The following is a 26,909-nucleotide window of genomic DNA, read 5'->3' on the forward strand; positions in this document are numbered from 1 at the left end:
AATGACAGCAACATGATTTATATTGGCATCGCCTTCAAGAGGAAGCTAATTAAAGCGAAATGTAAGATATCAACACAAAAGAACTGGCAAAAAAACAACAAACCGGAACAACTAAAAAACGTTGACAAGCCATCAAAAAATGTGCAACTGAATCACAAAAGCTTTAGCTTGAGTCAAATGTTAATAGGTATGAGTGACATAACTGTCGGTAGTAAAGCTGGATATCACAGAAGCACAAAATATAAACAGCTGAAAGCTATTTGACAAGTTATATAACTCAACATTCTGATTGTCTTGACGTAAAGTACGGGAGTAAACTCTCCTTTCCATGCAAACAAAACGATGTTCGTACACCAGAATACGAAAGTAGCAAATGATCGATACTCTGAAATTGTATGCGGAAACAACAGTCATACTTTTTCCTGTTGGTGGTTTCTAAATTAAATGCGAGTATTACACGATAAACTTACAAATATTTAATCATGCGTGACATGCTTAAAACGTCCGAAAACGAGATCAAAAGTTCAAAAAAATGAATGACTTCGAGAGAAGAACATGGAATTTGGTACAAACTTTAAATAATCAGTTGTTTTCTAACAGAAAGACACAAACAAACAAACAAACAAACAAACAAAAAACAAGAAAGCAAACAAAAGATCTTACTGCCAACCTACAAATAATTATGGTGAGGAGAAAGTAAATATAAAATATGAATATGAATTTAAACATAATCATAATAATAAAAACTCTCTGAAATCAAGGAGAGCGAACGCTCGGCCAATTCTCTTTCGCCATATTTGGGAATGTTCCTGACACTGGTGAATCTTGAAACTCACCTGACTCAGGTAAGTCACAAAAAGGAAATAATTGCTAAGTTCTTCTCCAACACAAGACAAAGCCAACAAGAAGAGACGATGTTTGGATCTAACTCTTTTGACTTTGTATGGGTTGAAAGAGTGCTTTCCAGGGGCGGATCGCATCCTTTTTATAGGGGGGGGGGGGGTTCAATTTGTTTTTGTAGGGACAATTCGACGACGCGAAGCGATTAGTTGAGGGCGTGAAGCGTTCGATCTTCCTAGGGGAGTCCGGGGGCATGCCCCCCCCCCCCCGAACATTTTTGATACAAACAAGGAAAATGGAGCAAACTGCTGCAATCTGAGCCAAGACACTTCCCCTGATACACCTTCCAAAAATGAAATTTAAGAAGACACATTTAGATCAAAACAACCCCCCCCCCACCCCCCCCCCCTCCTTTCCCCGTCGCGATATAACCTTGAACGGTTGAAAACGACGTTAAACACCAAATAAAGAAAGAAAGATCAAAACAAGGATAATTGACCGATCCGGTGTAACCTGAGCCAACAAATTCCCCAACTAGCCTACTTTCTGAAATCGTCACTTTGAAAATCAAGGAAAATTGAGCAATCTGGTGCAATCTGAGCCATAAGTTTTTGTTTATTTTCAAAAGAAAAACTACTTTTTTTTCTTCTCTTTTTTAAATTGCTTTTTTTGGCTACGGGGTGGGGGGGGGGGGCGGAAACCCCGGACACTCCCCCCCCCCCCCTCCTGGATCCGCCCCTGCTTTCAGTGAATCAAACTTTCCCACGTGACAATATAAGCTAGTCACTAGCGAGGGGTGTGTCTGAAACACGAGGATAAGGAGCACGTCACTGAAATGACGTCACTAACAGCAAGAGTATTCACTCTATTACACCCCATACAAACCCAACAGAGATATTTCCGAACATTGTCTTTTATCACAGTATCGTTTTTCTTATAAAACTGCATGATTAATTTTTGTTTTATCTGGTTAAGCTTTCACGATGAGCTTGATCGAGCGAATATTATTGAAGGCACCGTCTGTCCTGCTCATACAATCCTGTTCACCGTCACAACACTATTTAGGCGTTTTCATGTGACAAAATCATCCTTTCACTTAAACAAATGATATACAATTTTGAAAAAGTAATAGTCTGGATGTTTCCAATGCAGAATGGGTTGTTCTGTTGTTGCTGTTGGTGTTGTTGTTATAGATTGCAGATTGAGATAGATGTCACTTACTCAATAACTTCATTAAGAACTCCTCAATTTGCACACGTAGAACAAAACTGTGGAATTTGTGGTGTGTGCTTAAGTTGAATGATGTTCTAATCCCGTGTAAAAAGCCTGAACAGAGCATACTCTCGTATACAAGAAGAATCAATCAATCAATCAATCAATGAGTCTTATATTGCGCATATTCCGTGGGTACAGTTCTAGGCGCTCTGCAGTGATGCCGTGTGAGATGAAATTTTATACGGCCAGTAGATTGCAGCCATTTCGGCGCATATTTACCTTTCACGGCCTATTATTCCAAGTCACACGGGTATAGGTAGACAATTATTAACTGTGCCTAAGCAATTTTGCCAGGAAAGGCCCTTTTGTCAATCGTGGGATCTTTAACGTGCACACCCAATGTAGTGTACACGGGGGGAGGTTCGGACACCGAAATGTGCCTCCAACAGTAAAATAACATTACGCATTATCAGACGCATATTCATGGTCGTCCTCCCCTGAACTGCAGTGTCTTTCTTCTCTCGCCTCTCGTTCCGTCTCCTTCTTGTGTCCTTGTTCCTTCTTCTTCTCTTTCTTCTCCTGTCTGTCTTTGTGCTTCGTCTCCAGCCCGTCAGTAGACCGTCCCAGTTTCGCTATGATGCGCTCCCGTTGTTTGGTTAGAGTTTTCTCCCTTTGCAGGATGTGACGTGCTCGCTCCTCTCTCTGGTTCCGGTCAATGTCTTCTTCATGCTGCATGATAAATCAAACATAGGATTAATTGGAAACATAATAATGATACAATTGACAGGGATTAATAAATCAAAAAATGACAAATAAAAGAAAGAACAAGTCGCGTAAGGCGAAATTACTACATTTAGTCAAGCTGTGGAACTCACAGAATGAAACTGAACGTAGTCCGCCGCAAGTGCAAAAGGCAGTGAAAGTGACGAGCCTGTTTGGCGCGGTAGCGATTGCGCTGTGCTTCATAGCACGCTTTACTGTACCTCTCTTCGTTTTAACTTTCTGAGCGTGTTTTTAATCCAAACATATCATATCTATTATGTTTTTGGAATCAGGAACCGACAAGGAATAAAATGAAATAGTTTTTAAAACGATTTCGGAAATTTAATTTTGATCATAGTTTTTATATTTTTAATTTTCAGAGCTTGTTTTTAATCCAAATATAACATATGTATATGTTTTTGGAATCAGAAAATGACGAAGAATAAGATGAAATTGCTTTTGGATCGTTTAATAAAAAAATGATTTTAATTACAAGTTTCCGATTTTTAATGACCAAACTCACTCATTAGTTTTTAAGCCACCAAGCTGAAATGCAATACCAAACCCCGGCCTGCGTCGAAGATTGCTTTGCCAAAATGTCAATCAATTTAATGGAAAAATGAGGGTGTGACAGTGCCGCCTCAACTTTTACAAAAAGCCGGATATGACGTCATCAAAGGTAGTTATCGAAAAAAAGAAAAAAACGTCCGGGGATATCATACCCAGGAACTCTCATGTCAAATTTCATAAAGATCGGCCCAGTAGTTTAGTCTGAATCGCTCTACACACACACACAGACAGACAGACAGACAGACGTAACACACACACACACACACACACACACACACACACACACACACACACACACACACACATACACCACGACCCTCGTCTCGATTCCCCCCTCTATGTTAAAACATTTAGTCAAAACTTGACTAAATGTAAACAAGTCGCGTAAGGCGAAAATACAATATTTAGTCAAGTAGCTGTCGAACTCACAGAACACGTGGAATTGACAAGAAGAGCGGGGTATTCGTTGCGCTGAGAAGGATAGCACGCTTTTCTGTACCTCTCTTTGTTTTAACTTTCTGAGCGTGTTTTTAATCCAAACATATCATATCTATATATTTTTGGAATCAGGAACCGACAAGGAATAAGATGAAAGTGTTTTTAAATTGATTTCGAAAAAAAAAATTTGATAATAATTTTTATATATTTAATTTTCAGAGCTTGTTTTTAATCCGAATATAACATATTTATATGTTTTTGGAATCAGCAAATGATGGAGAATAAGATAAACGTAAATTTGGATCGTTTTATAAATTTTTATTTTTTTTTTACAATTTTCCGATTTTTAATGACCAAAGTCATTAATTAATTTTTAAGCCACCAAGCTGAAATGCAATACCGAACCCCGGGCTTCGTTGAAGAGTACTTGACCAAAATTTCAACCAATTTGGTTGAAAAATGAGGGCGTGACAGTGGTCAGTGCCGCCTCAACTTTCACGAAAAGCCGGATATGACGTCATCAAAGACATTTATCAAAAAAATGAAAAAAAACGTTCGGGGATTTCATACCCAGGAACTCTCATGTCAAATTTCATAAAGATCGGTCCAGTAGTTTAGTCTGAATCGCTCTACACACACACACACACACACACGCACACACACACACACACACATACACCACGACCCTCGTCTCGATTCCCCCCTCTATGTTAAAACATTTAGTCAAAACTTGACTAAATGTAAAAAAGGAAGATTTATACTGTCATGAGCCCTCTCTTCATTATTTCACACACACCATTCATTCCCCCCTACCCCCCCTTCACAGCCAGTATCAGGTACGTATTTTGGTATCATCGACAAATCTATACCGTAACATGGGAAACTAACCCTGTATATTGACCTTCGAATCGCATCAAGATGGTTGCCTCACCTCGAAACTATTTTCCCTCGTTTGGTCTAATTATGACAACCCTTGTATGTTATGGTTTTTAAAGGTTTTTTTAAACGTAATCCTTTTAGCACTCAAATAATAATCTTTTGTTCACGTATCACCTGCAAGAGTCTCTGCTGCCTCTGTTTCCTGCTCTGCCAAGACTCCTTCACTTGCCGTTTGTGATCCTTCTCTCTCTGTCGCTCTTTCTCACTTATGCGCTTCAGAAGTGTCTGTTCGCGCATGCGCAGACGCTGCACCAAGCTGACATCACGTCCGTAAAGCGCCAAGCGTTGTACGCTGTCGTTGTCCGTCTGAGAAGGCGCCTGTAGGATATTTTGGAAAAGATTTGATAATTTTGAAAAATGTGTCGACGTTTTGGAATCTAAATTACATAGCTAGCACATTATTTAATGTGGATAGAACATGTTGAGCTTGGCTAACTCCAAGGTTTGTATGTATATGAATAAAGCATTTTGTTTTGAAGCTATTGTTTGTTTATTTGTTTTAGTTGGGTACAAACGTTTTCTTTTCTATATCTAACTCCAAATTTCTTTCAGTCTTGCTGTCAGAGGGTGCGCACGCGTGCACGCCCCCCCCTCCCCCCGTAAACAAAAACCCACCAACAACAAACAAACAAACACAGGAACAAACACACGAGCACTCTCACAAACACACACACACACCACACACGCACGCACACACACACATACACACACACGCACGCACGCACGCACACACACACATACACACGCACGCACGCACACACACACACACACACACACACACACACACACACACACACACACACACACACACAAACACACACACACACATGGTGCCTATCCTACTGCTGTCAATGGAGTGCTTGGTGCGGGGTAGTTCAGACTTTCTCTCTCCCTCTCTCTAATACCACACTTAGTATTACGTCAAAAATATGCTGTGCATTGTATATTCTGAACATATTTTTGTTGTACTATTTCTACATGTTCGATTGCTACCAGCTTGTATTTGTAATTACCTGTATAGTATTCATTTGATTTTATGAATAACCACATAATTATGTATGCTCTTCTTGCCTCATCACCATCATCATCATCATCATCATCATCATCTTTATTATCACGTGCTGGAGTTTTCCGACCTCCTTTTGTTCGTTAACCTTTTAACTTTTTAATTTTTAATTTTTTAATTATATAATTGTGTGTCTATGCGTCCCAAGGACAGATTGTAAGAAAAGGCGTAGCCTTAAATCTTAATCCTTGTTAAATAAAGTTCAATTCAATTCAATTCAATTCTCTCTCTCTCTCTCTCTCTCTCTCTCTCTCTCTCTCTCTCTCTCTCTCTCTCTCTCTCTCTGTCTGTCTGTCTCTCTCGCTCTCTCTGTCTCTCTGTCTCTCTCTCCCTCTCTCTCTCTCTCTCTCTCTCTCTCTCTCTCTCTCTCTGTATCCTCACCCTACTGCTCTCCATGGAGTGCTTGGTGCGGGGTAGTTCAGACTCTCTCTCTCTCTCTCTCTCTCTCTCTCTCTCTCTCTCTCTCTCTCTCTCTCTCTCTCTCTCTCTCTCTGTATCCTCACCCTACTGCTCTCCATGGAGTGCTTGGTGCGGGGTAGTTCAGACTTGGTGGGCCTCACAGGTACCGGAAGCCAGCTGTCCCTGTCCTCGTCATGCTCCCTGCTCTTCTGTAGGGACAGCTCCGTCACGCTCCGGTAACGCAGGTATGATCTGCAACGTCAATCGTCAATCGTCAACATCAATCATCATCGTCGTCGTCATCATCATCATCATCATCATCATCATCATCATCATCATCATCATCATCATCATCATCGTGAAAAAATGCCCTGCTCTTGCATTCCACCCCGTCCGCGTCCAAAACAAACCGAAACCCATCAGCTGTTTGGCTTCTCGAATGTGTCCTTGGTGATGAGGTCATAGTGATCTGCGTCTCCCTCTCCCTCTGCCTCTCCCTCTGCCTCTCCCTCTCCGTAAATTCCAGGCAATCTCATCCCCCTCCTTTGAGCCCCTACACACACACACACACAAACACACACACACACACACACACACACACATACACATAAACACACACAAACACATACACACAGACACACGCACACACATACACACACACACACAAACACACACACACACACACAAACAAACACACACACACACACACACACGCGCGCGCACACACACACACACACGCACGCACACACACACACACACACACACACACACACACACACACACACACACACACACACACACACACACACACACACACACCTGTAGGTGTTGAACTCCTTGACGTCACACTTGACCTTGCCGTCCCTAGTGATGAGGTCGTTGTGGACGAGGAGTCGCTTGGTGCGCGGCTTGTAGAGGTAGTTCTTGAGGAAGGGGTCGTGTAGCGAGTCGTACTCCCCAGGTCGTGCGTACAGCGAGTGGCTCAGGTCAAAGTTGTAGTGCTGCTTGTGGATGTACTTGGGTTGACCCATCTGCAACGGGTTTTATGTGCAGACCCAGAGACGATAGCCATGTCCCACCCCCGTGTCACAACAGTCGCACGTAAAAGACCTTGGTCATTCTGCCATAAGTGCAGATGTTTGATACCACCTAAACACTTATACGCTTGTGTATCTCATCAAAAGCCGCGAGGGCGTAAAACTGGAATTATCATATAACCCATATCTAGTCCTTTAGAAGCGAAATATTTCGCCTGTAGGACATGAAGCATTCTCTCTATTTTCTGCAAAACGGTTCAAAACGCTCTCAATCTGACCAAGAAGAGAATGGCATGGGTTGTTTTGATGGCGAATAGACAGTACTACAATGTGTTTTGCCAAGCGGGTGTAAATGATTGTCAACTAACCCCAACATTTCTAAGTCGACGTCAACTTCAACTAAAAGGGCGACACTGCTGCTGCTGCTGCCGCTGCTGCTGCTGATGCTGATGATGATGATTGATGATGATTGATGATTGATGATGATGCTGATGATGATGATGATGATGATGATGATGATGATGATGATGATGATGATTGATGATGGCTGATGATGATGACGATTGATGATTGATGATTAATGATGATGATGATGATGATGACGATGATGATGATGATGATGATGATTGATTGATGATGACTGATGATTGGTGATGATTGATAATGATGATGATGATGATGATGATGATGATGATGATGATGATGATGATGATGATGATTGATGATTGATGATGATTGATGATGATTGATGATTGATGATTGATGATGATTGATGATGATGATTGATGATTGATGATGGCCGATGATGATGACGAGTGATGATGATGATTGATGATGATTGATGATGATTGATGATGATGATGATTGATGATGATGATGATGATGATGATGATGATGATGATGATTGATGATGATTGATGATGATGATTGATGATGATTGATGATTGATGATGGCCGATGATGATGACGAGTGATGATGATGATTGATGATGATTGATGATGATGATAATGATGATGATGATGATGATGATGATGATGATGATGATGATGATGATGATGATGATGATGCTTGATTGATGATGATTGATTGATGATGAGAGATTGATGATGATTGATGATGATGATGATGATGATGGCGATGCTGATGATTGATGATGGTGATGATTGATGATTGATGATTGATGATGATGATGATGATGATGATGATGATGATGATGATGATGATGATGATGATGATGATGATTGATGATGATGATGATGATGATGATGATGATGATTGATGATTGATGATTGATGATGATTGTTGTTGATTGATGACGATGATGATGATGTTGATTGATGATAAATGATAAATGATAAATGATTGATGATAATGATGATGATGATGATGATGATGATGATGATGATGATGATGATGATGATGATGATGATGATGATGATGATGATGATGATGATGATGATTATTTATGATGATGACGACGACGACTATGAGGAGGAGGAGGCGGAGTAGGAGAAAAAGGTGTAGAGGAGTAGAAGGATTCCACGCCAACCACCACCACAGCAACCACCACCACCACCACAACCATTCCATGGACATTAACGCTTACGATCGCACAAAATCAGATGAAAATAACCCACACATTATTAAGAAACTTACATTGGTGGTGTAGAGAGTGTACGACCCTTTGGGCGAGGGCACGACGGGCAGCTTGCTGTCCAGGGGCAGTGTGGCCCAGATGGGCAGGGGGTCGCCTGCAGGCACCAGCTGGGTGTCGAACACACGCTGTCGTCTTGGCAACGACAGACTTTCCACTGAAGAGTAGTGCATATCCTGCACAAGATATAGCAGTTAAGGGATATCGTTTTGGGAGAAGTTTTCTTGTGAATTAGAAAGGCAAACTTCCCCCTTGTGAAAACGGCTTTGCTCGCCATCTCAAAACAAAAATATGTCTATGGACAGAATAGGGACTATTTCTAACGCGTAAGTGCTTGTCGACGGCAACCGCAAATCTATTTGCATTGATATAATTAATTAGCATTGTTACAACAACAAAATCCAGTTTATTATTGCAGATGTGTCTGAGCCTCAGCACAGCGAATGTCCCTATATATTGTACTTGTGAAGGGTAAAGGCACACCCATGTTCGTGTAAACGGTTCGGCTCGCTGTCTCAGACCTGGCCAGGCTTTTACATGGGATGAGACCGTCCCTCCACTTGGTCACAGTCTAACAATCAACACTCTGGCTGCTTGCTGTGCTGAGTTGGACGTTTTACATGGGATGAGACCGTCCCTCCACTTGGTCACAGTCTAACAATCAACACTCTGGCTGCTTGCTGTGCTGAGTTGGACGTTTTACATGGGATGAGACCGTCCCTCCACTTGGTCACAGTCTAACAATCAACACTCTGACTGCTTGCTGTGCTGAGTTGGACGTTTTACATGGGATGAGACCGTCCCTCCGCTTGGTCACAGTCTAACAATCAACACTCTGGCTGCTTGCTGTGCTGAGTTGGACGTTTTACATGGGATGAGACCGTCCCTCCACTTGGTCACAGTCTAACAATCAACACTCTGGCTGCTTGCTGTGCTGAGGTGGACGTTTTACATGGGATGAGACCGTCCCTCCACTTGGTCACAGTCTAACAATCAACACTCTGGCTGCTTGCTGTGCTGAGTTGGACGTTTTACATGGGATGAGACCGTCCCTCCGCTTGGTCACAGTCTAACAATCAACACTCTGGCTGCTTGCTGTGCTGAGTTGGACGTTTTACATGGGATGAGACCGTCCCTCCGCTTGGTCACAGTCTAACAATCAACACTCTGGCTGCTTGCTGTGCTGAGGTGGACGTTTTACATGGGATGAGACCGTTCCTCCGCTTGGTCACAGTCTAACAATCAACACTCTGGCTGCTTGCTGTGCTGAGTTGGACGTTTTACATGGGATGAGACCGTCCCTCCACTTGGTCACAGTCTAACAATCAACACTCTGGCTGCTTGCTGTGCTGAGTTGGACGTTTTACATGGGATGAGACCGTCCCTCCACTTGGTCACAGTCTAACAATCAACACTCTGGCTGCTGTGCTGAGTTGGATGTTTTACATGGGATGAGACCGTCCCTCCACTTGGTCACAGTCTAACAATCAACACTCTGGCTGCTTGCTGTGCTGAGTTGGACGTTTTACACGGGATGAGACCGTCCCTCCACTTGGTCACAGTCTAACAATCAACACTCTGACTGCTGTGCTGAGTTGGACGTTTTACATGGGATGAGACCGTCCCTCCGCTTGGTCACAGTCTAACAATCAACACTCTGGCTGCTTGCTGTGCTGAGTTGGACGTTTTACATGGGATGAGACCGTCCCTCCGCTTGGTCACAGTCTAACAATCAACACTCTGGCTGCTTGCTGTGCTGAGTTGGACGTTTTACATGGGATGAGACCGTCCCTCCGCTTGGTCACAGTCTAACAATCAACACTCTGGCTGCTTGCTGTGCTGAGTTGGACGTTTTACATGGGATGAGACCGTCCCTCCGCTTGGTCACAGTCTAACAATCAACACTCTGGCTGCTGTGCTGAGTTGGATGTTTTACATGGGATGAGACCGTCCCTCCACTTGGTCACAGTCTAACAATCAACACTCTGGCTGCTTGCTGTGCTGAGTTGGACGTTTTACATGGGATGAGACCGTCCCTCCGCTTGGTCACAGTCTAACAATCAACACTCTGGCTGCTTGCTGTGCTGAGTTGGACGTTTTACACGGGATGAGACCGTCCCTCCACTTGGTCACAGTCTAACAATCAACACTCTGACTGCTGTGCTGAGTTGGATGTTTTACATGGGATGAGACCGTCCCTCCGCTTGGTCACAGTCTAACAATCAACACTCTGGCTGCTTGCTGTGCTGAGTTGGACGTTTTACATGGGATGAGACCGTCCCTCCACTTGGTCACAGTCTAACAATCAACACTCTGGCTGCTTGCTGTGCTGAGTTGGACGTTTTACATGGGATGAGACCGTCCCTCCGCTTGGTCACAGTCTAACAATCAACACTCTGGCTGCTTGCTGTGCTGAGTTGGACGTTTTACACGGGATGAGACCGTCCCTCCGCTTGGTCACAGTCTAACAATCAACACTCTGGCTGCTGTGCTGAGTTGGACGTTTTACATGGGATGAGACCGTCCCTCCGCTTGGTCACAGTCTAACAATCACCACTCTGGCTGCTTGCTGTACTGAGTTGGACGTTTTACATGGGATGAGACCGTCCCTCCGCTTGGTCACAGTCTAACAATCAACACTCTGGCTGCTTGCTGTGCTGAGTTGGACGTTTTACATGGGATGAGACCGTCCCTCCGCTTGGTCACAGTCTAACAATCAACACTCTGGCTGCTTGCTGTGCTGAGTTGGACGTTTTACATGGGATGAGACCGTCCCTCCGCTTGGTCACAGTCTAACAATCAACACTCTGGCTGCTTGCTGTGCTGAGTTGGACGTTTTACATGGGATGAGACCGTCCCTCCACTTGGTCACAGTCTAACAATCAACACTCTGGCTGCTTGCTGTGCTGAGTTGGACGTTTTACATGGGATGAGACCGTCCCTCCGCTTGGTCACAGTCTAACAATCAACACTCTGACTGCTTGCTGTGCTGAGTTGGACGTTTTACATGGGATGAGACCGTCCCTCCGCTTGGTCACAGTCTAACAATCAACACTCTGGCTGCTTGCTGTGCTGAGTTGGACGTTTTACATGGGATGAGACCGTCCATCCACTTGGTCACAGTCTAACAATCAACACTCTGGCTGCTTGCTGTGCTGAGTTGGACGTTTTACATGGGATGAGACCGTCCCTCCACTTGGTCACAGTCTAACAATCAACACTCTGGCTGCTTGCTGTGCTGAGTTGGACGTTTTACATGGGATGAGACCGTCCCTCCGCTTGGTCACAGTCTAACAATCAACACTCTGGCTGCTTGCTGTGCTGAGTTGGACGTTTTACATGGGATGAGACCGTCCCTCCGCTTGGTCACAGTCTAACAATCAACACTCTGGCTGCTTGCTGTGCTGAGTTGGACGTTTTACATGGGATGAGACCGTCCCTCCACTTGGTCACAGTCTAACAATCAACACTCTGGCTGCTTGCTGTGCTGAGTTGGACGTTTTACATGGGATGAGACCGTCCCTCCGCTTGGTCCCAGTCTAACAATCAACACTCTGGCTGCTTGCTGTGCTGAGTTGGACGTTTTACATGGGATGAGACCGTCCCTCCACTTGGTCACAGTCTAACAATCAACACTCTGGCTGCTTGCTGTGCTGAGTTGGACGTTTTACATGGGATGAGACCGTCCCTCCGCTTGGTCACAGTCTAACAATCAACACTCTGGCTGCTTGCTGTGCTGAGTTGGACGTTTTACATGGGATGAGACCGTCCCTCCACTTGGTCACAGTCTAACAATCAACACTCTGGCTGCTTGCTGTGCTGAGTTGGACGTTTTACATGGGATGAGACCGTCCCTCCACTTGGTCACAGTCTAACAATCAACACTCTGGCTGCTTGCTGTGCTGAGTTGGACGTTTTACATGGGATGAGACCGTCCCTCCACTTGGTCACAGTCTAACAATCAACACTCTGGCTGCTTGCTGTGCTGAGTTGGACGTTTTACATGGGATGAGACCGTCCCTCCACTTGGTCACAGTCTAACAATCAACACTCTGGCTGCTTGCTGTGCTGAGTTGGACGTTTTACATGGGATGAGACCGTCCCTCCGCTTGGTCACAGTCTAACAATCAACACTCTGGCTGCTTGCTGTGCTGAGTTGGACGTTTTACATGGGATGAGACCGTCCCTCCGCTTGGTCACAGTCTAACAATCAACACTCTGGCTGCTTGCTGTGCTGAGTTGGACGTTTTACATGGGATGAGACCGTCCCTCCACTTGGTCACAGTCTAACAATCAACACTCTGGCTGCTTGCTGTGCTGAGTTGGACGTTTTACATGGGATGAGACCGTCCCTCCACTTGGTCACAGTCTAACAATCAACACTCTGGCTGCTTGCTGTGCTGAGTTGGACGTTTTACATGGGATGAGACCGTCCCTCCACTTGGTCACAGTCTAACAATCAACACTCTGGCTGCTTGCTGTGCTGAGTTGGACGTTTTACATGGGATGAGACCGTCCCTCCGCTTGGTCACAGTCTAACAATCAACACTCTGGCTGCTTGCTGTGCTGAGTTGGACGTTTTACATGGGATGAGACCGTCCCTCCACTTGGTCACAGTCTAACAATCAACACTCTGGCTGCTTGCTGTGCTGAGTTGGACGTTTTACATGGGATGAGACCGTCCCTCCACTTGGTCACAGTCTAACAATCAACACTCTGGCTGCTTGCTGTGCTGAGTTGGACGTTTTACATGGGATGAGACCGTCCCTCCGCTTGGTCACAGTCTAACAATCAACACTCTGGCTGCTTGCTGTGCTGAGTTGGACGTTTTACATGGGATGAGACCGTCCCTCCACTTGGTCACAGTCTAACAATCAACACTCTGGCTGCTTGCTGTGCTGAGTTGGACGTTTTACATGGGATGAGACCGTCCCTCCACTTGGTCACAGTCTAACAATCAACACTCTGGCTGCTTGCTGTGCTGAGTTGGACGTTTTACATGGGATGAGACCGTCCCTCCACTTGGTCACAGTCTAACAATCAACACTCTGGCTGCTTGCTGTGCTGAGTTGGACGTTTTACATGGGATGAGACCGTCCCTCCACTTGGTCACAGTCTAACAATCAACACTCTGGCTGCTTGCTGTGCTGAGTTGGACGTTTTACATGGGATGAGACCGTCCCTCCACTTGGTCACAGTCTAACAATCAACACTCTGGCTGCTTGCTGTGCTGAGTTGGACGTTTTACATGGGATGAGACCGTCCCTCCGCTTGGTCACAGTCTAACAATCAACACTCTGGCTGCTTGCTGTGCTGAGTTGGACGTTTTACATGGGATGAGACCGTCCCTCCGCTTGGTCACAGTCTAACAATCAACACTCTGGCTGCTTGCTGTGCTGAGTTGGACGTTTTACATGGGATGAGACCGTCCCTCCGCTTGGTCACAGTCTAACAATCAACACTCTGGCTGCTTGCTGTGCTGAGTTGGACGTTTTACATGGGATGAGACCGTCCCTCCGCTTGGTCACAGTCTAACAATCAACACTCTGGCTGCTTGCTGTGCTGAGTTGGACGTTTTACATGGGATGAGACCGTCCCTCCACTTGGTCACAGTCTAACAATCAACACTCTGGCTGCTTGCTGTGCTGAGTTGGACGTTTTACATGGGATGAGACCGTCCCTCCACTTGGTCACAGTCTAACAATCAACACTCTGGCTGCTTGCTGTGCTGAGTTGGACGTTTTACATGGGATGAGACCGTCCCTCCGCTTGGTCACAGTCTAACAATCAACACTCTGGCTGCTTGCTGTGCTGAGTTGGACGTTTTACATGGGATGAGACCGTCCCTCCGCTTGGTCACAGTCTAACAATCAACACTCTGGCTGCTTGCTGTGCTGAGTTGGACGTTTTACATGGGATGAGACCGTCCCTCCGCTTGGTCACAGTCTAACAATCAACACTCTGGCTGCTTGCTGTGCTGAGTTGGACGTTTTACATGGGATGAGACCGTCCCTCCGCTTGGTCACAGTCTAACAATCAACACTCTGGCTGCTTGCTGTGCTGAGTTGGACGTTTTACATGGGATGAGACCGTCCCTCCGCTTGGTCACAGTCTAACAATCAACACTCTGGCTGCTTGCTGTGCTGAGTTGGACGTTTTACATGGGATGAGACCGTCCCTCCGCTTGGTCACAGTCTAACAATCAACACTCTGGCTGCTTGCTGTGCTGAGTTGGACGTTTTACATGGGATGAGACCGTCCCTCCACTTGGTCACAGTCTAACAATCAACACTCTGGCTGCTTGCTGTGCTGAGTTGGACGTTTTACATGGGATGAGACCGTCCCTCCACTTGGTCACAGTCTAACAATCAACACTCTGGCTGCTTGCTGTGCTGAGTTGGACGTTTTACATGGGATGAGACCGTCCCTCCACTTGGTCACAGTCTAACAATCAACACTCTGGCTGCTTGCTGTGCTGAGTTGGACGTTTTACATGGGATGAGACCGTCCCTCCACTTGGTCACAGTCTAACAATCAACACTCTGGCTGCTTGCTGTGCTGAGTTGGACGTTTTACATGGGATGAGACCGTCCCTCCGCTTGGTCACAGTCTAACAATCAACACTCTGGCTGCTTGCTGTGCTGAGTTGGACGTTTTACATGGGATGAGACCGTCCCTCCGCTTGGTCACAGTCTAACAATCAACACTCTGGCTGCTTGCTGTGCTGAGTTGGACGTTTTACATGGGATGAGACCGTCCCTCCACTTGGTCACAGTCTAACAATCAACACTCTGGCTGCTTGCTGTGCTGAGTTGGACGTTTTACATGGGATGAGACCGTCCCTCCGCTTGGTCACAGTCTAACAATCAACACTCTGGCTGCTTGCTGTGCTGAGTTGGACGTTTTACATGGGATGAGACCGTCCCTCCGCTTGGTCACAGTCTAACAATCAACACTCTGGCTGCTTGCTGTGCTGAGTTGGACGTTTTACATGGGATGAGACCGTCCCTCCACTTGGTCACAGTCTAACAATCAACACTCTGGCTGCTTGCTGTGCTGAGTTGGACGTTTTACATGGGATGAGACCGTCCCTCCACTTGGTCACAGTCTAACAATCAACACTCTGGCTGCTTGCTGTGCTGAGTTGGACGTTTTACATGGGATGAGACCGTCCCTCCGCTTGGTCACAGTCTAACAATCAACACTCTGGCTGCTTGCTGTGCTGAGTTGGACGTTTTACATGGGATGAGACCGTCCCTCCACTTGGTCACAGTCTAACAATCAACACTCTGGCTGCTTGCTGTGCTGAGTTGGACGTTTTACATGGGATGAGACCGTCCCTCCACTTGGTCACAGTCTAACAATCAACACTCTGGCTGCTTGCTGTGCTGAGTTGGACGTTTTACATGGGATGAGACCGTCCCTCCACTTGGTCACAGTCTAACAATCAACACTCTGGCTGCTTGCTGTGCTGAGTTGGACGTTTTACATGGGATGAGACCGTCCCTCCGCTTGGTCACAGTCTAACAATCAACACTCTGGCTGCTTGCTGTGCTGAGTTGGACGTTTTACATGGGATGAGACCGTCCCTCCGCTTGGTCACAGTCTAACAATCAACACTCTGGCTGCTTGCTGTGCTGAGTTGGACGTTTTACATGGGATGAGACCGTCCCTCCACTTGGTCACAGTCTAACAATCAACACTCTGGCTGCTTGCTGTGCTGAGTTGGACGTTTTACATGGGATGAGACCGTCCCTCCGCTTGGTCACAGTCTAACAATCAACACTCTGGCTGCTTGCTGTGCTGAGTTGGACGTTTTACATGGGATGAGACCGTCCCTCCACTTGGTCACAGTCTAACAATCAACACTCTGGCTGCTTGCTGTGCTGAGTTGGACGTTTTACATGGGATGAGACCGTCCCTCCGCTTGGTCACAGTCTAACAATCAACACTCTGGCTGCTTGCTGTGCTGAGTTGGACGTTTTACATGGGATGAGACTGTCCCTCCACTTGGTCACAGTCTAACAATCAACACTCTGGCTGCTTGCTGTGCTGAGTTGGACGTTTTACATGGGATGAGACCGTCCCTCCGCTTGGTCACAGTCTAACAATCAACACTCTGGCTGCTTGCTGTGCTGAGTTGGACGTTTTACATGGGATGAGACCGTCCCTCCGCTTGGTCACAGTCTAACAATCAACACTCTGGCTGCTTGCTGTGCTGAGTTGGACGTTTTACATGGGATGAGACCGTCCCTCCACTTGGTCACAGTCTAACAATCAACACTCTGGCTGCTTGCTGTGCTGAGTTGGACGTTTTACATGGGATGAGACCGTCCCTCCGCTTGGTCACAGTCTAACAATCAACACTCTGGCTGCTTGCTGTGCTGAGTTGGATGTTTTACATGGGATGAGACCGTCCCTCCGCTTGGTCACAGTCTAACAATCAACACTCTGGCTGCTTGCTGTGCTGAGTTGGACGTTTTACATGGGATGAGACCGTCCCTCCGCTTGGTCACAGTCTAACAATCAACACTCTGGCTGCTTGCTGTGCTGAGTTGGACGTTTTACATGGGATGAGACCGTCCATCCACTTGGTCACAGTCTAACAATCAACACTCTGGCTGCTTGCTGTGCTGAGTTGGACGTTTTACATGGGATGAGACCGTCCCTCCGCTTGGTCACAGTCTAACAATCAACACTCTGGCTGCTTGCTGTGCTGAGTTGGACGTTTTACATGGGATGAGACCGTCCCTCCGCTTGGTCACAGTCTAACAATCAACACTCTGGCTGCTTGCTGTGCTGAGTTGGACGTTTTACATGGGATGAGACCGTCCCTCCGCTTGGTCACAGTCTAACAATCAACACTCTGGCTGCTTGCTGTGCTGAGTTGGACGTTTTACATGGGATGAGACCGTCCCTCCGCTTGGTCACAGTCTAACAATCAACACTCTGGCTGCTTGCTGTGCTGAGGTGGACGTTTTACATGGGATGAGACCGTCCCTCCACTTGGTCACAGTCTAACAATCAACACTCTGGCTGCTTGCTGTGCTGAGTTGGACGTTTTACATGGGATGAGACCGTCCCTCCACTTGGTCACAGTCTAACAATCAACACTCTGGCTGCTTGCTGTGCTGAGTTGGACGTTTTACATGGGATGAGACCGTCCCTCCACTTGGTCACAGTCTAACAATCAACACTCTGGCTGCTTGCTGTGCTGAGTTGGACGTTTTACATGGGATGAGACCGTCCCTCCACTTGGTCCCAGTCTAACAATCAACACTCTGGCTGCTTGCTGTGCTGAGTTGGACGTTTTACATGGGATGAGACCGTCCCTCCGCTTGGTCACAGTCTAACAATCAACACTCTGGCTGCTTGCTGTGCTGAGTTGGACGTTTTACATGGGATGAGACCGTCCCTCCACTTGGTCACAGTCTAACAATCAACACTCTGGCTGCTTGCTGTGCTGAGTTGGACGTTTTACATGGGATGAGACCGTCCCTCCACTTGGTCACAGTCTAACAATCAACACTCTGGCTGCTTGCTGTGCTGAGTTGGACGTTTTACATGGGATGAGACCGTCCCTCCGCTTGGTCACAGTCTAACAATCAACACTCTGGGTGCTTGCTGTGCTGAGTTGGACGTTTTACATGGGATGAGACCGTCCCTCCGCTTGGTCACAGTCTAACAATCAACACTCTGGCTGCTTGCTGTGCTGAGTTGGACGTTTTACACGGGATGAGACCGTCCCTCCGCTTGGTCACAGTCTAACAATCAACACTCTGGCTGCTTGCTGTGCTGAGTTGGACGTTTTACATGGGATGAGACCGTCCCTCCGCTTGGTCACAGTCTAACAATCAACACTCTGGCTGCTTGCTGTGCTGAGTTGGACGTTTTACATGGGATGAGACCGTCCCTCCACTTGGTCACAGTCTAACAATCAACACTCTGGCTGCTTGCTGTGCTGAGTTGGACGTTTTACATGGGATGAGACCGTCCCTCCGCTTGGTCACAGTCTAACAATCAACACTCTGGCTGCTTGCTGTGCTGAGTTGGACGTTTTACATGGGATGAGACCGTCCCTCCACTTGGTCACAGTCTAACAATCAACACTCTGGCTGCTTGCTGTGCTGAGTTGGACGTTTTACATGGGATGAGACCGTCCCTCCGCTTGGTCACAGTCTAACAATCAACACTCTGGCTGCTTGCTGTGCTGAGTTGGACGTTTTACATGGGATGAGACCGTCCCTCCACTTGGTCACAGTCTAACAATCAACACTCTGGCTGCTTGCTGTGCTGAGTTGGACGTTTTACATGGGATGAGACCGTCCCTCCACTTGGTCACAGTCTAACAATCAACACTCTGGCTGCTTGCTGTGCTGAGTTGGACGTTTTACATGGGATGAGACCGTCCCTCCACTTGGTCACAGTCTAACAATCAACACTCTGGCTGCTTGCTGTGCTGAGTTGGACGTTTTACATGGGATGAGACCGTCCCTCCGCTTGGTCACAGTCTAACAATCAACACTCTGGCTGCTTGCTGTGCTGAGTTGGACGTTTTACATGGGATGAGACCGTCCCTCCGCTTGGTCACAGTCTAACAATCAACACTCTGGCTGCTTGCTGTGCTGAGTTGGACGTTTTACACGGGATGAGACCGTCCCTCCGCTTGGTCACAGTCTAACAATCAACACTCTGGCTGCTTGCTGTGCTGAGTTGGACGTTTTACATGGGATGAGACCGTCCCTCCACTTGGTCACAGTCTAACAATCAACACTCTGGCTGCTTGCTGTGCTGAGTTGGACGTTTTACATGGGATGAGACCGTCCCTCCACTTGGTCACAGTCTAACAATCAACACTCTGGCTGCTTGCTGTGCTGAGTTGGACGTTTTACATGGGATGAGACCGTCCCTCCGCTTGGTCACAGTCTAACAATCAACACTCTGGCTGCTTGCTGTGCTGAGTTGGACGTTTTACATGGGATGAGACCGTCCCTCCGCTTGGTCACAGTCTAACAATCAACACTCTGGCTGCTTGCTGTGCTGAGTTGGACGTTTTACATGGGATGAGACCGTCCCTCCGCTTGGTCACAGTCTAACAATCAACACTCTGGCTGCTTGCTGTGCTGAGTTGGACGTTTTACATGGGATGAGACCGTCCCTCCGCTTGGTCACAGTCTAACAATCAACACTATGGCTGCTTGCTGTGCTGAGTTGGACGTTTTACATGGGATGAGACCGTCCCTCCACTTGGTCACAGTCTAACAATCAACACTCTGGCTGCTTGCTGTGCTGAGTTGGACGTTTTACATGGGATGAGACCGTCCCTCCACTTGGTCACAGTCTAACAATCAACACTCTGGCTGCTTGCTGTGCTGAGTTGGACGTTTTACATGGGATGAGACCGTCCCTCCACTTGGTCACAGTCTAACAATCAACACTCTGGCTGCTTGCTGTGCTGAGTTGGACGTTTTACATGGGATGAGACCGTCCCTCCGCTTGGTCACAGTCTAACAATCAACACTCTGGCTGCTTGCTGTGCTGAGTTGGACGTTTTACATGGGATGAGACCGTCCCTCCACTTGGTCACAGTCTAACAATCAACACTCTGGCTGCTTGCTGTGCTGAGTTGGACGTTTTACATGGGATGAGACCGTCCCTCCACTTGGTCACAGTCTAACAATCAACACTCTGGCTGCTTGCTGTGCTGAGTTGGACGTTTTACATGGGATGAGACCGTCCCTCCGCTTGGTCACAGTCTAACAATCAACACTCTGGCTGCTTGCTGTGCTGAGTTGGACGTTTTACATGGGATGAGACCGTCCCTCCGCTTGGTCACAGTCTAACAATCAACACTCTGGCTGCTTGCTGTGCTGAGTTGGACGTTTTACATGGGATGAGACCGTCCCTCCGCTTGGTCACAGTCTAACAATCAACACTCTGGCTGCTTGCTGTGCTGAGTTGGACGTTTTACATGGGATGAGACCGTCCCTCCACTTGGTCACAGTCTAACAATCAACACTCTGGCTGCTTGCTGTGCTGAGTTGGACGTTTTACATGGGATGAGACCGTCCCTCCACTTGGTCACAGTCTAACAATCAACACTCTGGCTGCTTGCTGTGCTGAGTTGGATGTTTTACATGGGATGAGACCGTCCCTCCGCTTGGTCACAGTCTAACAATCAACACTCTGGCTGCTTGCTGTGCTGAGTTGGACGTTTTACATGGGATGAGACCGTCCCTCCACTTGGTCACAGTCTAACAATCAACACTCTGGCTGCTTGCTGTGCTGAGTTGGACGTTTTACATGGGATGAGACTGTCCCTCCACTTGGTCACAGTCTAACAATCAACACTCTGGCTGCTTGCTGTGCTGAGTGTGACGTTTTACATGGGATGAGACTGTCCCTCCACTTGGTCACAGTCTAACAATCAACACTCTGGCTGCTTGCTGTGCTGAGTGTGACGTTTTACATGGGATGAGACCGTCCCTACACTTGGTCACAGTCTAACAATCAACACTCTGGGTGCTTGCTGTGCTGAGTTGGACGTTTTACATGGGATGAGACCGTCCCTCCGCTTGGTCACAGTCTAACAATCAACACTCTGGCTGCTTGCTGTGCTGAGTTGGACGTTTTACATGGGATGAGACCGTCCCTCCACTTGGTCACAGTCTAACAATCAACACTCTGGCTGCTTGCTGTGCTGAGTTGGACGTTTTACATGGGATGAGACCGTCCCTCCGCTTGGTCACAGTCTAACAATCAACACTCTGGCTGCTTGCTGTGCTGAGTTGGACGTTTTACATGGGATGAGACCGTCCCTCCACTTGGTCACAGTCTAACAATCAACACTCTGGCTGCTTGCTGTGCTGAGTTGGACGTTTTACATGGGATGAGACCGTCCCTCCACTTGGTCACAGTCTAACAATCAACACTCTGGCTGCTTGCTGTGCTGAGTTGGACGTTTTACATGGGATGAGACCGTCCCTCCACTTGGTCACAGTCTAACAATCAACACTCTGGCTGCTTGCTGTGCTGAGTTGGACGTTTTACATGGGATGAGACCGTCCCTCCACTTGGTCACAGTCTAACAATCAACACTCTGGCTGCTTGCTGTGCTGAGTTGGACGTTTTACATGGGATGAGACCGTCCCTCCGCTTGGTCACAGTCTAACAATCAACACTCTGGCTGCTTGCTGTGCTGAGTTGGACGTTTTACATGGGATGAGACCGTCCCTCCACTTGGTCACAGTCTAACAATCAACACTCTGGCTGCTTGCTGTGCTGAGTTGGACGTTTTACACGGGATGAGACCGTCCCTCCACTTGGTCACAGTCTAACAATCAACACTCTGGCTGCTTGCTGTGCTGAGTTGGACGTTTTACATGGGATGAGACCGTCCCTCCGCTTGGTCACAGTCTAACAATCAACACTCTGGCTGCTTGCTGTGCTGAGTTGGACGTTTTACATGGGATGAGACCGTCCCTCCACTTGGTCACAGTCTAACAATCAACACTCTGACTGCTTGCTGTGCTGAGTTGGACGTTTTACATGGGATGAGACCGTCCCTCCACTTGGTCACAGTCTAACAATCAACACTCTGGCTGCTTGCTGTGCTGAGTTGGACGTTTTACATGGGATGAGACCGTCCCTCCACTTGGTCACAGTCTAACAATCAACACTCTGGCTGCTTGCTGTGCTGAGTTGGACGTTTTACATGGGATGAGACCGTCCCTCCGCTTGGTCACAGTCTAACAATCAACACTCTGGCTGCTTGCTGTGCTGAGTTGGACGTTTTACATGGGATGAGACCGTCCCTCCACTTGGTCACAGTCTAACAATCAACACTCTGGCTGCTTGCTGTGCTGAGTTGGACGTTTTACATGGGATGAGACCGTCCCTCCACTTGGTCACAGTCTAACAATCAACACTCTGGCTGCTTGCTGTGCTGAGTTGGACGTTTTACATGGGATGAGACCGTCCCTCCACTTGGTCACAGTCTAACAATCAACACTCTGGCTGCTTGCTGTGCTGAGTTGGACGTTTTACATGGGATGAGACCGTCCCTCCACTTGGTCACAGTCTAACAATCAACACTCTGGCTGCTTGCTGTGCTGAGTTGGACGTTTTACATGGGATGAGACCGTCCCTCCACTTGGTCACAGTCTAACAATCAACACTCTGGCTGCTTGCTGTGCTGAGTTGGACGTTTTACATGGGATGAGACCGTCCCTCCACTTGGTCACAGTCTAACAATCAACACTCTGGCTGCTTGCTGTGCTGAGTTGGACGTTTTACATGGGATGAGACCGTCCCTCCGCTTGGTCACAGTCTAACAATCAACACTCTGGCTGCTTGCTGTGCTGAGTTGGACGTTTTACATGGGATGAGACCGTCCCTCCACTTGGTCACAGTCTAACAATCAACACTCTGGCTGCTTGCTGTGCTGAGTTGGACGTTTTACATGGGATGAGACCGTCCCTCCACTTGGTCACAGTCTAACAATCAACACTCTGGCTGCTTGCTGTGCTGAGTTGGACGTTTTACATGGGATGAGACCGTCCCTCCGCTTGGTCACAGTCTAACAATCAACACTCTGGCTGCTTGCTGTGCTGAGTTGGACGTTTTACATGGGATGAGACCGTCCCTCCGCTTGGTCACAGTCTAACAATCAACACTCTGGCTGCTTGCTGTGCTGAGTTGGATGTTTTACATGGGATGAGACCGTCCCTCCACTTGGTCACAGTCTAACAATCAACACTCTGGCTGCTTGCTGTGCTGAGTTGGACGTTTTACATGGGATGAGACCGTCCCTCCACTTGGTCACAGTCTAACAATCAACACTCTGGCTGCTTGCTGTGCTGAGTTGGACGTTTTACATGGGATGAGACCGTCCCTCCACTTGGTCACAGTCTAACAATCAACACTCTGGCTGCTTGCTGTGCTGAGTTGGACGTTTTACATGGGATGAGACCGTCCCTCCGCTTGGTCACAGTCTAACAATCAACACTCTGGCTGCTTGCTGTGCTGAGTTGGACGTTTTACATGGGATGAGACCGTCCCTCCACTTGGTCACAGTCTAACAATCAACACTCTGGCTGCTTGCTGTGCTGAGTTGGACGTTTTACATGGGATGAGACCGTCCCTCCGCTTGGTCACAGTCTAACAATCAACACTCTGGCTGCTTGCTGTGCTGAGTGTGACGTTTTACATGGGATGAGACCGTCCCTCCGCTTGGTCACAGTCTAACAATCAACACTCTGGCTGCTTGCTGTGCTGAGTTGGACGTTTTACATGGGATGAGACCGTCCCTCCACTTGGTCACAGTCTAACAATCAACACTCTGGCTGCTTGCTGTGCTGAGTTGGACGTTTTACATGGGATGAGACCGTCCCTCCGCTTGGTCACAGTCTAACAATCAACACTCTGGCTGCTTGCTGTGCTGAGTTGGACGTTTTACATGGGATGAGACCGTCCCTCCGCTTGGTCACAGTCTAACAATCAACACTCTGGCTGCTTGCTGTGCTGAGTTGGACGTTTTACATGGGATGAGACCGTCCCTCCACTTGGTCACAGTCTAACAATCAACACTCTGGCTGCTTGCTGTGCTGAGTTGGACGTTTTACATGGGATGAGACCGTCCCTCCGCTTGGTCACAGTCTAACAATCAACACTCTGGCTGCTTGCTGTGCTGAGTTGGACGTTTTACACGGGATGAGACCGTCCCTCCACTTGGTCACAGTCTAACAATCAACACTCTGGCTGCTTGCTGTGCTGAGTTGGACGTTTTACATGGGATGAGACTGTCCCTCCACTTGGTCACAGTCTAACAATCAACACTCTGGCTGCTTGCTGTGCTGAGTTGGACGTTTTACATGGGATGAGACCGTCCCTCCACTTGGTCACAGTCTAACAATCAACACTCTGGCTGCTTGCTGTGCTGAGTTGGACGTTTTACATGGGATGAGACCGTCCCTCCACTTGGTCACAGTCTAACAATCAACACTCTGGCTGCTTGCTGTGCTGAGTTGGACGTTTTACATGGGATGAGACTGTCCCTCCACTTGGTCACAGTCTAACAATCAACACTCTGGCTGCTTGCTGTGCTGAGTTGGACGTTTTACATGGGATGAGACCGTCCCTCCGCTTGGTCACAGTCTAACAATCAACACTCTGGCTGCTTGCTGTGCTGAGTTGGACGTTTTACATGGGATGAGACCGTCCCTCCACTTGGTCACAGTCTAACAATCAACACTCTGGCTGCTTGCTGTGCTGAGTTGGACGTTTTACATGGGATGAGACCGTCCCTCCGCTTGGTCACAGTCTAACAATCAACACTCTGGCTGCTTGCTGTGCTGAGTTGGACGTTTTACATGGGATGAGACCGTCCCTCCACTTGGTCACAGTCTAACAATCAACACTCTGGCTGCTTGCTGTGCTGAGTTGGACGTTTTACATGGGATGAGACCGTCCCTCCGCTTGGTCACAGTCTAACAATCAACACTCTGGCTGCTTGCTGTGCTGAGTTGGACGTTTTACATGGGATGAGACCGTCCCTCCACTTGGTCACAGTCTAACAATCAACACTCTGGCTGCTTGCTGTGCTGAGTTGGACGTTTTACATGGGATGAGACCGTCCCTCCACTTGGTCACAGTCTAACAATCAACACTCTGGCTGCTTGCTGTGCTGAGTTGGACGTTTTACATGGGATGAGACCGTCCCTCCGCTTGGTCACAGTCTAACAATCAACACTCTGGCTGCTTGCTGTGCTGAGTTGGACGTTTTACATGGGATGAGACCGTCCCTCCGCTTGGTCACAGTCTAACAATCAACACTCTGGCTGCTGTGCTGAGTTGGACGTTTTACATGGGATGAGACCGTCCCTCCGCTTGGTCACAGTCTAACAATCAACACTCTGGCTGCTTGCTGTGCTGAGTTGGACGTTTTACATGGGATGAGACCGTCCCTCCACTTGGTCACAGTCTAACAATCAACACTCTGGCTGCTTGCTGTGCTGAGTTGGACGTTTTACATGGGATGAGACCGTCCCTCCGCTTGGTCACAGTCTAACAATCAACACTCTGGCTGCTTGCTGTGCTGAGTTGGACGTTTTACATGGGATGAGACCGTCCCTCCGCTTGGTCACAGTCTAACAATCAACACTCTGGCTGCTTGCTGTGCTGAGTTGGACGTTTTACATGGGATGAGACCGTCCCTCCACTTGGTCACAGTCTAACAATCAACACTCTGGCTGCTTGCTGTGCTGAGTTGGACGTTTTACACGGGATGAGACCGTCCCTCCACTTGGTCACAGTCTAACAATCAACACTCTGACTGCTGTGCTGAGTTGGACGTTTTACATGATTAATTTAATAATATCAAACAGAGACAAGTAAGTTTTTTATGTGTGGTGTTTGACCAAGTGGAAGGACGGTCTTATTCCATGTAACAGTCTGTTCAGATCTGAGACGTTGAGCTGAACTGTTTACACGAAAAGGAGTGTGTCTTGAACTTTCAGAAGTCCAAGGGACATTCGCTGTGCTGTAATTTAGACAATAAGAAAAGAAAAGAAAAATTCTGCGATAAGAAAAAAAACACTAGAAAATGTTCCGTAGCAATGGTAATTCATTATATCAATGTAAACAGATGTACTGTTGCCGTCGACAAGCACTTACGCGTTGAACATAGTTCATATTCGGTTCACAGACATATTTTATTTAAGTGCCGGCATTCATTCAAAACTCCAACAGACGACAACCGTGCAAATCTGAGTATTCAGCTCTCTACCCTAGCAAATGTGTTCACGATTCCTTGCTTTCCCGAGAAAAGGTCAGATGGAAACGAAAACAGACAAAAATGAATAGAGAAACAGTAGTCTCCAAAGAATAATCAACTATCGCGTTGAACATTTGAATAACTCGACAACGACAAAAATGAAAAAGAAAATATGGATAAATGAGTATGGAAAACTGATGATAACAAATGAGAGC

The 26,909-nt window shown here is 47.3% G+C and overlaps 1 protein-coding gene across 1 annotated transcript in view; it reads right to left on the minus strand.

The window, feature by feature from the left end:
* Positions 1 to 1,573: 1,573 nt before the first annotated feature.
* LOC138972446 (inner centromere protein-like) overlaps positions 1,574 to 26,909 on the minus strand; it is a 32,602-nt gene continuing 7,266 nt past the window's right edge. Inside the window, exons 2-6 of the mRNA XM_070345095.1 lie at positions 8,924 to 9,097; positions 7,049 to 7,260; positions 6,334 to 6,481; positions 4,879 to 5,082; positions 1,574 to 2,784 (exon numbers count right to left, since the gene is read on the minus strand). Of these exons, the coding sequence (XP_070201196.1) occupies positions 2,515 to 2,784; positions 4,879 to 5,082; positions 6,334 to 6,481; positions 7,049 to 7,260; positions 8,924 to 9,097 (1,008 nt within the window). The 3' untranslated portion in view covers positions 1,574 to 2,514. The remainder of the gene's footprint in view (positions 2,785 to 4,878; positions 5,083 to 6,333; positions 6,482 to 7,048; positions 7,261 to 8,923; positions 9,098 to 26,909) is intronic.

The sequence above is a fragment of the Littorina saxatilis genome, linkage group LG8 (genome assembly GCF_037325665.1).
Source record: "Littorina saxatilis isolate snail1 linkage group LG8, US_GU_Lsax_2.0, whole genome shotgun sequence".
NCBI classification, from domain to species: Eukaryota; Metazoa; Mollusca; class Gastropoda; order Littorinimorpha; family Littorinidae; genus Littorina; species Littorina saxatilis.